This window comes from Callionymus lyra, chromosome 3 (assembly GCF_982586985.1).
Source record: "Callionymus lyra chromosome 3, fCalLyr1.hap1.1, whole genome shotgun sequence".
Lineage (NCBI taxonomy): Eukaryota > Metazoa > Chordata > Actinopteri > Syngnathiformes > Callionymidae > Callionymus > Callionymus lyra.
Window position 1 is genome coordinate 6,403,082 of NC_141820.1, and position 17,876 is coordinate 6,420,957.

General features: G+C 41.2%; 1 protein-coding gene across 1 annotated transcript; it reads left to right on the forward strand.

Moving 5' to 3' along the window:
• The first annotated feature begins 73 nt into the window (after nucleotides 1–73).
• Nucleotides 74–14,182, forward strand: LOC148083127 (NLR family CARD domain-containing protein 3-like). The gene is made up of 7 exons (XM_087786248.1): nucleotides 74–412; nucleotides 555–2,313; nucleotides 2,385–2,561; nucleotides 4,036–4,212; nucleotides 12,195–12,368; nucleotides 12,691–12,734; nucleotides 13,394–14,182. The coding sequence occupies exons 1-7, from the start codon at nucleotides 178–180 to the stop codon at nucleotides 13,933–13,935; spliced, it is 3,108 nt and encodes a 1,035-aa protein (XP_087642374.1). The 5' UTR covers nucleotides 74–177; the 3' UTR covers nucleotides 13,936–14,182.
• Nucleotides 14,183–17,876: the final 3,694 nt, after the last annotated feature.

The following is a 17,876-nucleotide window of genomic DNA, read 5'->3' on the forward strand; positions in this document are numbered from 1 at the left end:
AAGTAGAAGGTCTGGTGTGGCTGAGACTCTTGTTTAGTTTTAGAGAGAAGATGAGATTTGAATGTGACTCAGACTCTCTGGTCCTACTCTTGAAGAAAGTATTGCTCAACAGGTCCTGGTTAGACTTGGACTGAGACATACCTCTGGTGACCTCTGTAGGTCACATGATCAAGTCACATGTTTGTGTTTCAGCTGCTGGAGGACAAGGTCATGACCCTGGTGAAGGAGGAACTGGAGAGAGTGAAGAAGTTTCTCAGACCAGGTGAACAGAAACACCTGGATGATGAGGAAGAGGAGCAGTTGAAGTGTGAAGAGGAGCAGATGAGGAGCAACAGAGAAGCTTTCCTGAAGATCATCCTGAACCTCCTGAGGAGCATGAAGCAGGAGGAGCTTGCTGGTCTTCTGTGGGGAAGTAAGAGGATTTGAACCTTCAACCTGCTGAAAATGAAGTCTTGAATCTATTAGAACATTCGAGATTGAAATTCCTGCAGCTGCTGAGAAGATTGATCTTCAGCTTTTAGAATCTTGTGACTCATGTGACTTCTCTTCTTCAGGAAGTCGTGTAGAAAAGATTCAACGACTGCTGAAGAGGAGCCTGAAGAAGAAGTTCCACAGTGTGTCTGAGGGGGTCGCTAAAGCAGGAAACTCTGCTCCTCTGAATCAGATCTACACGGAGCTCTACATCACTGAGGGGGGCACAGACCAGGTCAACCAGGAGCACGAGGTCCGACAGATCGAAGCAGCCACCAGGAACCAGACCAGACCAGAAACCACCATCAGACAAGAAGACCTCTTTAAAGCCTCACCTGAGAGAGACCCACCAATCAGGAGCCTGCTGACGAAGGGCGTGGCTGGAATTGGGAAGACCCTCCTGACACAGAAGGTCACTCTGGACTGGACTGAAGGCAAAGCTCACCAGAACTTCCACTTCATGTTTCCTTTCACCTTCAGAGAGCTGAACCTGCTGAAAGAGAAGAAGTTGAGTTTGGTGGAACTTGTTCATCTTTTCTTTCCTGAAACCAAAGATCTCAGCAGTTTTGAAGGACTCCAGGTTCTGTTCATCCTTGACGGTCTGGACGAGTGTCGACTCCCTCTGGACTTCCTCAACAGTCGGGTCCTCACAGCAGCTACAGAGTCCACCTCAGTAGACGTCCTCCTGACAAACCTCATCAGAGGGAATCTTCTTCCCTCAGCTCGTCTCTGGATGACCACACGACCTGCAGCAGCCAATCAGATCCCTCCTGAGTGTGTGGACATGGTGACAGAGGTCAGAGGGTTCACTGACCTCCAGAAGGAGGAGTACTTCAGGAAGAGGTCCAGTGATGAGGAGCAGACCAGCACCATCATCTCTCACATCAAGAACTCCCGAAGCCTCCACATCATGTGTCACATCCCGATCTTCTGCTGGATCACTGCCACAGTTCTGGAGGACATGTTGAAGAGCGGAGACACAGGACAGCTGCCCAACACCCTGACTGAGATGTTCATCTACTTCCTGGTGGTTCTGTCCAAAGTCAAGAAGCTGAAGTACCATGGAGCAGCTTGGACAGACACAGTTTGGGATCCTGAGAGCAGCAAGATGATGGAGTCTCTGGGAAAACTGGCTTTTGAGCACCTGAAGAAAGGAAACTTGGTCTTCTATGAATCAGACCTGACAGAGAGTGACATCGACATCACAGCTGCTTCACTTCACTCAGGAGTCTTCACTCAGATCTTCAGAGAGGAGAGAGGACTGTACCAGGACCAGATGTTCTGCTTCATCCACCTGAGTCTTCAGGAGTTTCTGGCTGCTCTTCATGTTCACCAGAAGTTCTTCAACTCTGAAGTCAACCTGCAGTCAAGAATCGTTGACATAGAAAAGTTCTACCAGAAAGAAATCAATGATGCTGTAGAAAGTCCAAATGGACATCTGGACTTGTTCCTGCGCTTCCTTCTGGGTCTTTCTCTGCAGACCAGCCAGAGTCTCCTGACAGGTTTATTGAAACAAACAGGAAGAAGCTCTTGGACCAATCAGGACACAGCAAAGCTCATTAAGAAGAAGATCAGTGAGAATGTGTCTCCAGAGAGAATCATCAACCTGTTCCACTGTCTGAATGAAGTGAAGGACACTTCTCTGGTGGAGGAGGTCCAACAGCAGCTGAGATCAGGACGTCTCTCCACAGATCAACTGTCTCCTGCTCAATGGTCCACCCTGGCCTTCATCTTACTGTCCTCAGAGGAACATCTGGACGAGTTTGACCTGAAGAAATACTCTGCTTCAGAGGAGGTTCTTGAGAGGCTTCTGCCGATGGTTCAAGCTTCACATAAAGTTCTGTAAGTGGATCATTGGAACATCTCTGAAGATATAAACATCAACGTTTGATTTCCTGTTTCATTTTTTTCAGGCTGAGAGACTGTGGACTGACAGAGAGAAGTTGTTCACTTCTGTCCTCAGTCCTCAGCTCTCCGTCCTCTAGTCTGACTCAACTGGACCTGAGTAGAAACTTCGACCTGAAGGATCCAGGAGTGGAGCTGCTGTCTGCTGGACTGAAGAGTCCACACTGTCACCTGGAGACTCTCAGGTCAGAACATCATTTCTACAGCTTCAGAGCTGAAATGTGAAAGTCAGAGGTGAGACTCCAGAGAGTTTTGTCAAGTCGAGTCTACAGTAAATAATCCTGAGTTCAAGTCACAAATCAATTAGAGGAGTCGACTCTCGAGTCATAAATCACTAGCATGAATCAACTCTTGAGTCACAAATCACAAGTTCAAGTCGACTCTTGAGTCGCAAGTAACTAGTAGGAGTCGACTCTCGAGTCACACATCACTATTCCAGGTCAAGTGTCGAGTCACTAATAACTTGTCTGAGTCGACTCTCTAGTCAGAAATAACTCATTGGGGGCAAGTTTCGAATTACAAATCACCAGTCCGAGTCAAGTCTTGAGTCAGAGAACACGAGTCTGAGTCAAGTTTATAGTTACAAGTCCGATTCAAGTGTCGAGTCACAAGTTAAAGTTAATTCTCATATCAAGTCACACATTCCTAGTCCCAGTGAACACTGAAGAGACAAATAACTAGTCCGAGTCAAGTCTCAAGTAACAGATCCAGAATCTGAGTCGACTCTCAAGCCACAAATCACAAGGACGACTCAGGTTTGAGTCACAAATCACTAGTTTAGGTCAAGTCTTAAGTCATAAATCACTAGTCCTAGTCGACACTTGAGTCACAAATAACTAGTATGAGTCGAGTCACTATAAATAAGTCCCTGTTGACTCGAGTCACAAATTCCGAGTCTCAGTCACGAGTCATAGGTGTGACTCGAGTCTCCATCTCTGCCAAAAGTATTGTCTTGAAACATGGAAGGAGATTATTTCCAAATATCAATGAAAAGGTGAGTAAACTCTTGATTTGACCCTCGCAGGCCTCCATATTCAAACCTGGAAATACAGAGAAAACATTTGAAACCTGGAGATTTAAAGAAACGACACATGTTTGAACAATGATGGAGGGAAACTTTGAAGACTTTGATGAATGAAAACATAATTAGAAGTAGAAAATAACAAGTTTATAGAAAGAAAACTTGATAGAAATCTTCAATTGAGACATTTTCATGAATCACAAATAAAAGGTGTCACCAGATGAAAACAAGTTGATCGATGTATTGATTGATAAACAACCTTCAAAAATAATCTACAAACATCTTTGTTTTTCTCATGACTTTTATTCATTTATTTCTATTGTGACTTTAGTTTTTCTTCTTCTCTTGTGTTTGTTTCTGGTATAAAAACAACATCAATCCTCTCACAACAGTCTCTGTGTATCATGTGACACTTTTATAAATAATGAAACAAAGTCAGGAAAGTGTTGAACTGATGAAAACATCATTATTTCATGTGTTTGATCAAGTTGATCCTGATTGATAGAAAAGTCTTCAAATATTCACACAATCATGTGATGATCTTATGAATGTAAAGAGTTCAGTGTTTCCTCAAATCAAGTCTTTCAAGTCAAAATAGAGAAAAAGTCACTTGTTGACGACACTCGTCTCTTTCACAGGCTGAACTTATGTGGACTGACAGAGAGAAGTTGTTCACTTCTGTCCTCAGTCCTCAGCTCTCCGTCCTCTAGTCTGACTCAACTGGACCTGAGTTACAACTTGAACCTGCAGGATCCAGGAGTGGAGCTGCTGTCTGCTGGACTGAAGAGTCCACACTGTCACCTGGAGACTCTCAGGTCAGAACATCATTTCTACAGCTTCAGAGCTGAAATGTGAAAGTCAGAGGTGAGACTCCAGAGAGTCAAAGTTTTGTCTTCAGTTTGTTCTTCAATGAAGCAGCTGATTCTAAGTGACATCAGTCTTCAGCAGGTTCTGACACTTGAACTTTGTTTATTTTGACTTCTGCTGGGGTCGTGCTGTTCAGTATGTTGACACATATTTACTGATCTCAAATACATTCAAAGACATTTGAGTGACACTTGTGATGTTCTAACTTGTTCTGTTTCTAGATTTCAATGCAGGGTAATGTTCATGGTGATGTGAGCATGTGTGATAAACACATCAGGAACTGTATGAAAACTGAAACATGTTCTTCTTCATCACAAGTCATATCATCATCACAATATTGAACAGTGTCATCACACATCCTGCTCTTATCTCTTCATTTCTACTCATCTTTGTCACCATTCTTGATTTCTCTCTTCCTTTCTCTTGTTGTTTTGTTCGTCACACATCACTAGTCCGAGTCAAGTGTCGAGTCACACATCACTAGTCCGAGTCAAGTGTCGAGTCATACATCACTAGTCCGAGTCAAGTGTCGAGTCACACATCACTAGTCCGAGTCAAGTGTCGAGTCACACATCACTAGTCCGAGTCAAGTGTCGAGTCACACATCACTAGTCCGAGTCAAGTGTCGAGTCACACATCACTAGTCCGAGTCAAGTGTCGAGTCACACATCACTAGTCCGAGTCAAGTGTCGAGTCACACATCAATAGTCCGAGTCAAGTGTCGAGTCACACATCACTAGTACGAGTCAAAACTCGAGTCATAAATCACTAGTCCGACTCAAGTTTCGAGTCATAAATCTCTAGTCCGAGTCAAGTCTCGAGTCATAAATCACTAGTTCGAGTCAAGTCTCGAGTCATAAATCACTAGTCCGAGTCAAGTCTCGAGTCATAAATCACTAGTCCGAGTCAAGTCTCGAGTCATAAATCTCTAGTCCGAGTCAAGTCTCGAGTCATAAATCATTAGTCCGACTCAAGTTTCGAGTCATAAATCTCTAGTCCGAGTCAAGTCTCGAGTCATAAATCACTAGTCCGAGTCAAGTCTCGAGTCATAAATCTCTAGTCCGAGTCAAGTCTCGAGTCATAAATCACTAGTCCGAGTCAAGTCTCGAGTCATAAATCACTAGTCCGAGTCAAGTCTCGAGTCATAAATCACTAGTCAGAGTCAAGACTCGAGTCATAAATCATTAGTCCGAGTCAAGTCTCGAGTCATAAATCATTAGTCCGAGTCAAGTCTCGAGTCATTAATCACTAGTCAGAGTCAAGACTCGAGTCATAAATCATTAGTCCGAGTTAAGTTTCAAGTCATAAATCACTAGTCCGAGTCAAGTCTCGAGTCATAAATCACTAGTCCGAGTCAAGTCTCGAGTCATAAATCACTAGTTCGAGTCAAGTTTCGAGTCATAAATCTCTAGTCCGAGTCAAGTCTCGAGTCATAAATCACTAGTTCGAGTCAAGTCTCGAGTCATAAATCACTAGTCCGAGTTAAGTTTCAAGTCATAAATCACTAGTCCGAGTCAAGTCTCGAGTCATAAATCACTAGTCGGTGTCAAGTCTCGAGTCATAAATCACTAGTCCGACTCAAGTTTCGAGTCATAAATCTCTAGTCCGAGTCAAGTCTCGAGTCATAAATCACTAGTTCGAGTCAAGTCTCGAGTCATAAATCACTAGTCCGAGTCAAGTCTCGAGTCATAAATCACTAGTCCGACTCAAGTTTCGAGTCATAAATCTCTAGTCCGAGTCAAGTCTCGAGTCATAAATCACTAGTTCGAGTCAAGTCTCGAGTCATAAATCACTAGTCCGAGTCAAGTCTCGAGTCATAAATCACTAGTCCGACTCAAGTTTCGAGTCATAAATCTCTAGTCCGAGTCAAGTCTCGAGTCATAAATCACTAGTTCGAGTCAAGTCTCGAGTCATAAATCACTAGTCCGAGTCAAGTCTCGAGTCATAAATCACTAGTCAGAGTCAAGGCTCGAGTCATAAATCACTAGTCCCAGTCAAGTCTCGAGTCATAAATCACTAGTCAGAGTCAAGTCTCGAGTCATAAATCACTAGTCAGAGTCAAGACTCGAGTCATAAATCACTAGTCCCAGTCAAGTCTCGAGTCATAAATCACTAGTCAGAGTCAAGTCTCAAGTCATAAATCATTAGTCCGACTCAAGTTTCGAGTCATAAATCACTAGTCAGAGTCAAGTCTCAAGTCATAAATCATTAGTCCGACTCAAGTTTCGAGTCATAAATCTCTAGTCCGAGTCAAGTCTCGAGTCATAAATCACTAGTCCGAGTCAAGTCTCGAGTCATAAATCTCTAGTCCGAGTCAAGTCTCGAGTCATAAATCACTAGTCCGAGTCAAGTCTCGAGTCATAAATCACTAGTCCGAGTCAAGTCTCGAGTCATAAATCACTAGTCAGAGTCAAGACTCGAGTCATAAATCATTAGTCCGAGTCAAGTCTCGAGTCATAAATCATTAGTCCGAGTCAAGTCTCGAGTCATAAATCACTAGTCAGAGTCAAGACTCGAGTCATAAATCATTAGTCAGAGTCAAGTCTCGAGTCATAAATCCCTAGTCCAAGTCAAGTCTCGAGTCATAAATTACTAGTCAGAGTCAAGTCTCGAGTCATAAATCACTAGTCAGAGTCAAGTCTCGAGTCATAAATCATTAGTCCGACTCAAGTTTCGAGTCATAAATCTCTAGTCCGAGTCAAGTCTCGAGTCATAAATCACTAGTCCGAGTCAAGTCTCGAGTCATAAATCATTAGTCCGACTCAAGTTTCGAGTCATAAATCTCTAGTCCGAGTCAAGTCTCGAGTCATAAATCACTAGTCAGAGTCAAGTCTCGAGTCATAAATCATTAGTCCGACTCAAGTTTCGAGTCATAAATCTCTAGTCCGAGTCAAGTCTCGAGTCATAAATCACTAGTCCGAGTCAAGTCTCGAGTCATAAATCACTAGTCAGAGTCAAGTCTTGAGTCATAAATCACCAGTCCGAGTCAAGTCTCGAGTTATAAATCACTACTCTGAGTCAAGTCTCGAGTCATAAATCACTAGTCCGAGTCAAGTCTCGAGTCATAAATCACTAGTCCGAGTCAAGTCTCGAGTCATAAATCACTAGTCCGAATCAAGTCTCGAGTCATAAATCACTAGTCCGAGTCAAGTCTCGAGTCATAAATCTCTAGTCCGAGTCAAGTCTCGAGTCATAAATAACTAATTTGAGTCAAGTCTCGAGTGATAAATCACTAATTTGAGTCAAGTCTCGAGTCATAAATCACTAGTCCGAGTCAAGTCTCGAGTCATAAATCACTAATTTGAGTCAAGTCTCGAGTCATAAATCACTAGTCCGAGTCAAGTCTCGAGTCATAAATCACTAATTTGAGTCAAGTCTCGAGTCATAAATCACTAATTTGAGTCAAGTCTCGAGTCATAAATCACTAATTTGAGTCAAGTCTCGAGTCATAAATCACTAATTTGAGTCAAGTCTCGAGTCATAAATCACTAATTTGAGTCAAGTCTTGAGTCATAAATCACTAATTTGAGTCAAGTCTCGAGTCATAAATCACTAATTTGAGTCAAGTCTCGAGTCATAAATCACTAATTTGAGTCAAGTCTCGAGTCATAAATCACTAGTCCGAGTCATGTCTCGAGTCATAAATCACTAATTTGAGTCAAGTCTCGAGTCATAAATCACTAATTTGAGTCAAGTCTCGAGTCATAAATCACTAGTCCGAGTCATGTCTCGAGTCATAAATCACTAATTTGAGTCAAGTCTCGAGTCATAAATCACTTTTATTCATTTATTTCTATTGTGACTTTAGTTTTTCTTCTTCTCTTGTGTTTGTTTCTGGTATAAAAACAACATCAATCCTCTCACAACAGTCTCTGTGTATCATGTGACACTTTTATAAATAATGAAACAAAGTCAGGAAAGTGTTGAACTGATGAAAACATCATTATTTCATGTGTTTGATCAAGTTGATCCTGATTGATAGAAAAGTCTTCAAATATTCACACAATCATGTGATGATCTTATGAATGTAAAGAGTTCAGTGTTTCCTCAAATCAAGTCTTTCAAGTCAAAATAGAGAAAAAGTCACTTGTTGACGACACTCGTCTCTTTCACAGGCTGACCTGCTGTGGACTGACAGAGAGAAGTTGTTCACTTCTGTCCTCAGTCCTCAGCTCTCCGTCCTCTAGTCTGACTCAACTGGACCTGAGTAAAAACTACCTGAAGGATCCAGGAGTGGAGCTGCTGTCTGCTGGACTGAAGAGTCCACACTGTCACCTGGAGACTCTCAGGTCAGAACATCATTTCTACAGCTTCAGAGCTGAAATGTGAAAGTCAGAGGTGAGACTCCAGAGAGTCAAAGTTTTGTCTTCAGTTTGTTCTTCAATGAAGCAGCTGATTCTAAGTGACATCAGTCTTCAGCAGGTTCTGACACTTGAACTTTGTTTATTTTGACTTCTGCTGGGGTCGTGCTGTTCAGTATGTTGACACATATTTACTGATCTCAAATACATTCAAAGACATTTGAGTGACACTTGTGATGTTCTAACTTGTTCTGTTTCTAGATTTCAATGCAGGGTAATGTTCATGGTGATGTGAGCATGTGTGATAAACACATCAGGAACTGTATGAAAACTGAAACATGTTCTTCTTCATCACAAGTCATATCATCATCACAATATTGAACAGTGTCATCACACATCCTGCTCTTATCTCTTCATTTCTACTCATCTTTGTCACCATTCTTGATTTCTCTCTTCCTTTCTCTTGTTGTTTTGTTCGTCACACATCACTAGTCCGAGTCAAGACTCGAGTCATAAATCTCTAGTCCGAGTCAAGTCTCGAGTCACACATCACTAGTACGAGTCAAAACTCGAGTCATAAATCATTAGGCCGAGTTAAGTTTCAAGTCATAAATCACTAGTCCGAGTCAAGTGTCGAGTCACACATCACTAGTCCGAGTCAAGTGTCGAGTCACACATCACTAGTCCGAGTCAAGTGTCGAGTCACACATCACTAGTCCGAGTCAAGTGTCGAGTCACACATCACTAGTCCGAGTCAAGTTTCGAGTCATAAATCTCTAGTCCGAGTCAAGTGTCGAGTCACACATCACTAGTCCGAGTCAAGTCTCGAGTCATAAATCACTAGTCCGAGTCAAGTGTCGAGTCACACATCACTAGTACGAGTCAAAACTCGAGTCATAAATCATTAGTCCGAGTTAAGTTTCAAGTCATAAATCACTAGTCCGAGTCAAGTCTCGAGTCATAAATCACTAGTCCGAGTCAAGTCTCGAGTCATAAATCACTAGTCCGACTCAAGTTTCGAGTCATAAATCTCTAGTCCGAGTCAAGTCTCGAGTCATAAATCACTAGTTCGAGTCAAGTCTCGAGTCATAAATCACTAGTCCGACTCAAGTTTCGAGTCATAAATCTCTAGTCCGAGTCAAGTCTCGAGTCATAAATCACTAGTTCGAGTCAAGTCTCGAGTCATAAATCACTAGTCCGAGTCAAGTCTCGAGTCATAAATCACTAGTCAGAGTCAAGACTCGAGTCATAAATCACTAGTCCGAGTCAAGTCTCTGGTCATAAATCACTAGTCAGAGTCAAGTCTCAAGTCATAAATCATTAGTCCGACTCAAGTTTCGAGTCATAAATCTCTAGTCCGAGTCAAGTCTCGAGTCATAAATCACTAGTCCGAGTCAAGTCTCGAGTCATAAATCTCTAGTCCGAGTCAAGTCTCGAGTCATAAATCACTAGTCCGAGTCAAGTCTCGAGTCATAAATCACTAGTCCGAGTCAAGTCTCGAGTCATAAATCACTAGTCAGAGTCAAGTCTCAAGTCATAAATCATTAGTCCGACTCAAGTTTCGAGTCATAAATCTCTAGTCCGAGTCAAGTCTCGAGTCATAAATCACTAGTCCGAGTCAAGTCTCGAGTCATAAATCTCTAGTCCGAGTCAAGTCTCGAGTCATAAATCACTAGTCCGAGTCAAGTCTCGAGTCATAAATCACTAGTCCGAGTCAAGTCTCGAGTCATAAATCACTAGTCAGAGTCAAGACTCGAGTCATAAATCATTAGTCCGAGTCAAGTCTCGAGTCATAAATCATTAGTCCGAGTCAAGTCTCGAGTCATTAATCACTAGTCAGAGTCAAGACTCGAGTCATAAATCATTAGTCCGAGTTAAGTTTCAAGTCATAAATCACTAGTCCGAGTCAAGTCTCGAGTCATAAATCACTAGTCCGAGTCAAGTCTCGAGTCATAAATCACTAGTTCGAGTCAAGTTTCGAGTCATAAATCTCTAGTCCGAGTCAAGTCTCGAGTCATAAATCACTAGTTCGAGTCAAGTCTCGAGTCATAAATCACTAGTCCGAGTTAAGTTTCAAGTCATAAATCACTAGTCCGAGTCAAGTCTCGAGTCATAAATCACTAGTCTGTGTCAAGTCTCGAGTCATAAATCACTAGTCCGACTCAAGTTTCGAGTCATAAATCTCTAGTCCGAGTCAAGTCTCGAGTCATAAATCACTAGTCCGAGTCAAGTCTCCAGTCATAAATCACTAGTCCGAGTCAAGTCTCGAGTCATAAATCTCTAGTCCGAGTCAAGTCTCGAGTCATAAATGACTAATTTGAGTCAAGTCTCGAGTCATAAATCACTAATTTGAGTCAAGTCTCGAGTCATAAATCACTAGTCCGAGTCAAGTCTCGAGTCATAAATCACTAATTTGAGTCAAGTCTCGAGTCATAAATCACTAATTTGAGTCAAGTCTCGAGTCATAAATCACTAGTCTGAGTCAAGTCTCGAGTCATAAATCACTAATTTGAGTCAAGTCTCGAGTCATAAATCACTAATTTGAGTCAAGTCTCGAGTCATAAATCAATAATATGAGTCAAGTCTTGAGTCATAAATCACTAATTTGAGTCAAGTCTCGAGTCATAAATCACTAATTTGAGTCAAGTCTCGAGTCATAAATCACTAATTTGAGTCAAGTCTCGAGTCATAAATCACTAGTCCGAGTCATGTCTCGAGTCATAAATCACTAATTTGAGTCAAGTCTCGAGTCATAAATCACTAATTTGAGTCAAGTCTCGAGTCCTAAATCACTAATTTGAGTCAAGTCTTGAGTCATAAATCACTAATTTGAGTCAAGTCTCGAGTCATAAATCACTAATTTGAGTCAAGTCTCGAGTCATAAATCACTAGTCCGAGTCAAGTTTCGAGTCATAAATCACTAGTTTGAGTCAAGTCTCGAGTCATAAATCACTAATTTGAGTCAAGTCTCGAGTCATAAATCACTAGTTTGAGTCAAGTCTCGAGTCATAAATCACTAATTTGAGTCAAGTCTCGAGTCATAAATCACTTTTATTCATTTATTTCTATTGTGACTTTAGTTTTTCTTCTTCTCTTGTGTTTGTTTCTGGTATAAAAACAACATCAATCCTCTCACAACAGTCTCTGTGTATCATGTGACACTTTTATAAATAATGAAACAAAGTCAGGAAAGTGTTGAACTGATGAAAACATCATTATTTCATGTGTTTGATCAAGTTGATCCTGATTGATAGAAAAGTCTTCAAATATTCACACAATCATGTGATGATCTTATGAATGTAAAGAGTTCAGTGTTTCCTCAAATCAAGTCTTTCAAGTCAAAATAGAGAAAAAGTCACTTGTTGACGACACTCGTCTCTTTCACAGGCTGAACTGCTGTCGACTGACAGAGAGAAGTTGTTCACTTCTGTCCTCAGTCCTCAGCTCTCCGTCCTCTAGTCTGACTCAACTGGACCTGAGTGACAACAACCTGCAGGATCCAGGAGTGGAGCTGCTGTCTGCTGGACTGAAGAGTCCACACTGTCACCTGGAGACTCTCAGGTCAGAACATCATGTCTTCAGTTCTTCTGGTCTCATGATTTAATGAAACTGTTTCTCCTTCATTACAGTCTGTCAAACTGTCAGATCTCAGCAGGAGGTTGTTCTTCTCTGGCCTCAGCTCTGACATCTAACCCGTTCCATCTGAGAGAGCTGGACCTGAGCTACAACGATCCAGGAGGACCAGGACTGGAGCTGCTGTCTGCTGGACTGGAGAGTCCAGACTGGAGGCTGGAGACTCTCAGGTATGGACGGAGCAGCAGAACTCACTGACTGAGCTCCAAAGATCTTCTGAACATGTGATCAGAAGCAGAGAGATGTGAGTGTGTGACGCTGATCAGACTCTTCATCTGAACTGAGCACATGAATCAAACTCTCAGAGCTTCTCCATGTTCTCCTGCTGGACACCAGTGGAAGAACAAGGAGACAGTGGAGACTGAGCGAGTGTTTCTAGATCCATCTTTGTTGTGGTCAACACAGTCATGAAAGAACGTCCACTTAGCAGCATGAAGTCATGAAACATCTGAAGTCAAATGAATCTGATCTTCTCAATGTTTCTTCCTCCAGGCTGGATCGTGGACCACAGAGATCAACATCTGGAGATGAGAAGTGTAAGTTTGATTTGATTGATGGATGAGAACTCCTCAACTCTGTCAGCTTCTCGTGGAGCAGTTGTGATGTTGGTGACTTCATGTTACACTTGAATCTGCTGATGGAGCTTCATCAAGTCCAGGTCACTGCCCAGAACACTGGTCACCAACATGGTGTCCAGCAGCAGCTGGTGAGGAGCCTCCGTGCAGATGTAGAAGCAGCAATGTTGACTTTCCTCATCATCTCACACTCATTCATTCACTCTTTTCACTCTTTGACTTGAGAGTGCAAATGAAGATCATCACGTTCTCAGTGGAGTGAGAAGATCTCAGTGCAGCATCTCACCTGGATGATGGTGGAGATGAACGCAGAGATGTTTCCACAACATGAAGAAACATCATGTTAGCTACATGCTAGTTTAGCTGCTGACTTGATATGGACACACTGGTGTCAATCAAATGTGACAGTCATCTCCTCAAGATTATTATGGGATGTTCCAGTTCTCCTGGTTCTTCTCTGAAGGTGGTCCCAGTCTCAGAAGACTTCACTTTGATGGTGATCTCCACTAGATGTCAACAAACAGAGCAGCCCTCCCTGGCTTGCTGGGACACTGAGTCCATGATTGTCTTGAAGAGAAAGTTCTTCCACCATCATCACCTCTCGTGTCTTCTTCTCTCAGACTTCCGTCCACTCTCACTGGACCCGGACACAGCACACCGGCGCCTCCTACTGTCCAACGACAACAGGACGGTGGAACTTGTGACGCAGGATCAGGATTATCTGGACCATCCCGACAGATTCCACCGGTGTCTTCAGGTGATGAGCAGAGAAGCTGTGACTGGACCATGTTCCTGGGAGCTGGAGTGGAGAGGAGGAGCTTCTATCGCACTGACTCTCAGAAGAGACGGAGGGAAAGAAGACGAGTCTGAGTTTGGACAGAACCGTTATTCCTGGAGTCTGAGCTGCTCTGATGATGAAGGATATAAATTCTGTCACAATAAGATAAAAACTGTCATCAAGAGTCAAGAAGTTTCTCACAGAGTAACAGTGAAGATCAACGATCCTGAATCTGGATATTTGGTGTTTTACAGTGTTTCCTCTAATGGTCTTATACCCCTCAACACCTTCTTCATCTCCACTGAACCTTTGTACCTGGGATTTGGACTCAGAGAGGTTCCTGGTTCTGGTTCTTCAGTGTGTGTGCGTGAGCCGAGTGTGTGAGTGTGTTCCTCCATCAAACGTGTGTAGCTGCTGTCAATCATCATGAAAAGTGCTGACAGTGAGGAAAGAAGAAATCTGCTCCTGAAACAAACGTGTTGTTTTGAAGGAAGAAAGAATGTGAAGAATTGTTGAAGAAACTTTCTCTTTCATCACTTGTTGTTCAGTCGACTGTAAGAGTTGAAGCTCAAGTACAGCCGAGCACATGTCAGGATCTTCTGATGGTTGATGTTCTGATGATGCACACACGTGACAACATGAATATGAAGTGTAGCGTTCATACTTCTGTCACTTCTTTCTCTTTTATTCTGACAATAAAGTGCATCAGTCTCCATGAAGCATAAACCTGACGACCTGAAATACAATCAAAGAAAACACTTGTCTCTGAACTGAAGCAAAAGTTGATCATTGACTCTATTGTTGACACTCAGCAGTAACTTCAGCAGCTAAACTGTCGACTGACGCTCTAAACTTCACATCCACACGGTAAGTGGTGCGTTCATGGACCAATTCAAACTATGAGATAAAATAACAGCTTTAATCAAAAGTGATCAGTGTGGTGTTCAAAAGATGCTGAGACGAGGGAGACGGCAGCGTAAAGAACTGACTGGATATAAAAGAGGGAAAAACATTCCAGAGGTATCAAAGGCAGATGCTCCAAACTTGATAAATATGTTCTGAAAGACTTTTATTTTCATCCAGTTGTTTTTCTGCTGGATAAAAAAAAAGCCATGAATTCATAAAGTGACATTCAACTGAAGAAATGAAGATCTGAGTCACTGTAGTCCGAGCATATATTTTACAAATGGACACTCGAAATATCACTTAAAACACAGAAAAGCATAAAAGTCCTGTTTATTAAACTTCCTTTTTCCTTTTCGCTTTGCTTTACCAGGGGATCCACCATTAGGACATAAAACCAGTGCTGTGTCTCAAATCGCATACTACTCTTAGTATACTAGAAGTTAGTATGCATCAGGATAGTGTACATACTAACTAGTAACTAATTCTCCACAGATAGTACGTCTCAAATCAAACTCTGCTGCTACACACTAACCAGAAATCACATGACAGCTTCTTCTTCTACTTCTATTTAATGATGTTTCAAGCAGCTGTTTGAACGCAATCGCCACCTGCTGGCAGCACGTATTGCAACTTTGGAAAAAGAAATAAAGAAAAAATATGAGAATCTAAATATTCGCGAGATATTTAAGATGGTATCAGCAGCGAAGACGTGTTTATCCTCCTACTGCTGCTGAAAATACACCTGTAAGTATATGAATATAATTGCATTTATATATGATGTAACTTCCGTTTAAAACGTCACTAAAATGGCGGCTGTTTAGTGTGGTTAGTGTCCATCGAACCATACTCAGTTTTGTGGGCGTGTTAGTACGCCAATTTAGTATGCATGGCGCACTAAATTTCGCATACTAAGAATTGAGACGCACTAACGCACTAAAAATACTAACTTTTAGTACGCTAGTATGCGATTTGAGAAACAGCACCGGAATCCCCAAATTTGGATACTATACGTATACGTATTCGTCGAATGAATCTAGAGCCGAACGGAGCCAAAAAGACCCAAAGCTCCCCAAAGTGCCTCCTAGAGTTTAACTCCCTGTTCTTGTCTTAAAATATAAATATAATTGTTCTGCACACATGAATGATACAAATGAACAAAACCCACACAATAACATAAAATAAAGTAAAATAAAGAAATAATAAATATAAAGGGGTGCTCTTTCAATATACTAAATATTACTATTGATACACAGTGAAAAACCACGATGCTTGACAAATCACAGCAGAGTGGGAGGGGTTGGGGTAAACAGGATTTCATCTCCAGAAAAAAAGGGTTTTCAGTGGGCAGGGCTTAAGCACATTTTGTAATGTAGATATTTCAATGAAAAGAGCGTTTTGTACAAACAGACACTGATGGTACAATAGAGATCCAAGATCAATTTAAGAGAAACTCAAATCGACACTTTGGTTGCACTTTAAAGGGGTGAATGTTGTCCTCAGTGATTAAACATAAAAAAGGTGACTTGACACGACAACATTACAACACCACAAATGATACAATTTTATTAATTATAATAGTTATTTGATGCATTCATTTTAATTATGACAATGTGTTCAAATATGATACAACCCGAGCCTTGAGCGACGCCTGTAGTTTTCCGGGACTCGGCTATCCAGGAGGAGAGAAAGCGGGAGGAGGGGCGAGCGGAGGACGACCACTGATGTGAGCGAAGAAGAAGAAGAACCAGCAGAAGCGTCATCATCATCATCATCACCTCCAACACTGACGAAAAAAGCTGTGTCTCAAATCACATACTTGCACTCTCAAAGTTAGAATTTTTAGTGTGTAAGTGCGTCTCAATTCTCAGTATGTGAAATGTAGTGCTCCAAAACTGAGTATGGATCGATGGACACTTTCTACCCTAAACGGCTCCATCTTAGCGACGTTGATTAGTAAATGAAAGTTACCATATATATATATATATATATATATATATATATATATATATATATATATACATATACATATACTTACAGGTGCATTTTCAGCCAAAAGTAGGACAATGACACGTCTTGGCTTCTGATACCGACGTACATATCTCGCCAATATTTCGTTTCTCATATTTTTTCTTTATTTCTTCTTCCAAACTTGCAAGACGAGCTGCCAGCAGGTGGCGATAGTGTTCCTACAGCTGGTTGCAACCATCGTTAAATAGTAGTAGAAGAAGAAGCTGTCGTGTCATTTCCTGTTAGTGTGTAGCAGTAGAGTTTGATCTGAGACATACTATCTGTGGAGAATTAGTTACTAGTTAGTACGTACACTATCCTGATGCACACTTATTTCTAGTATACTAAGAGAAGTATGCAATTCGAGACACAGCTCATGTCTTCAGGTAAATCCACGTTTCTCCTCCATCTTCCTCCACGAGTGACGTTCGTGTGTCACTACAGCACTCAATATGTGATTGTCAATCAAATCGATCGTTTCTCACCACGCGACCCTGTTTTGAATGAGGGAGAGTCGGGGTCACAGTGACCTGGACCAGCCAGCACCCACTGACACCACTACCTCACCAGCAACAATTTAAAGACAGTTTGTAGCTTCATTATCGAGCTGGATTATGACCACCTGCTGAATAGCAATTGTACTTTAGTGAGTCAGTGGTTATCAAAAGCGAAGGTAATAAAAGAAGAAAAAGTTAAATTAACGATTTCCCCCATTTCGTGTCCTAATTAGACACATTTGAAGACAAAATGAAACTAATACACAAGTGATAGCATTGTTTTTTTTAAATTCCCGAAACTAATAATATTATACATGTGCTGTTTTCTGTTTCTGAATATTTCTGGAAGATATATAAAGTAAATAAATACAGATAAAGTACATCCATACATCTACAAACCAAAATGCAAAAAAACAAACAAAACAAAAAAATGCCCACATCATTTATATCAGACCTGGGTAAAGTGCGGCCCGGGGGCCACATGCAGCACTTTGACTGTATTTATGCGGCCCCCATAATGTCAAAATATGATCATGTATGAATGGTTCTGTTAACAAATGTATTTTGTATTTATTATTAATTCACATTTTCACACTTTCTTTTTCCCTCCTTTCTTGTGTGTAAATTTTAGAGTATATATTAATCCCTCAAAACATTTTTTTTAAGTTAGTTGAAGAAATGTTTTGAAAAAAACTCATATATACAAGAACAAAATTGCATCTTATTAATCTTAATAAATGTCACGGCCTAATGACAAATGAAGAACAGATATCCTTGAAGAATTATAATTGCTCACCTGTGATTTAGATGTATAGCCTGACAAAGGACGTTTACATACAAATTAGTGGTTACAAAAACATTGAGCTACATACATAAATACACAAGAAACACACATAATAAAACAAATAAAAAGAA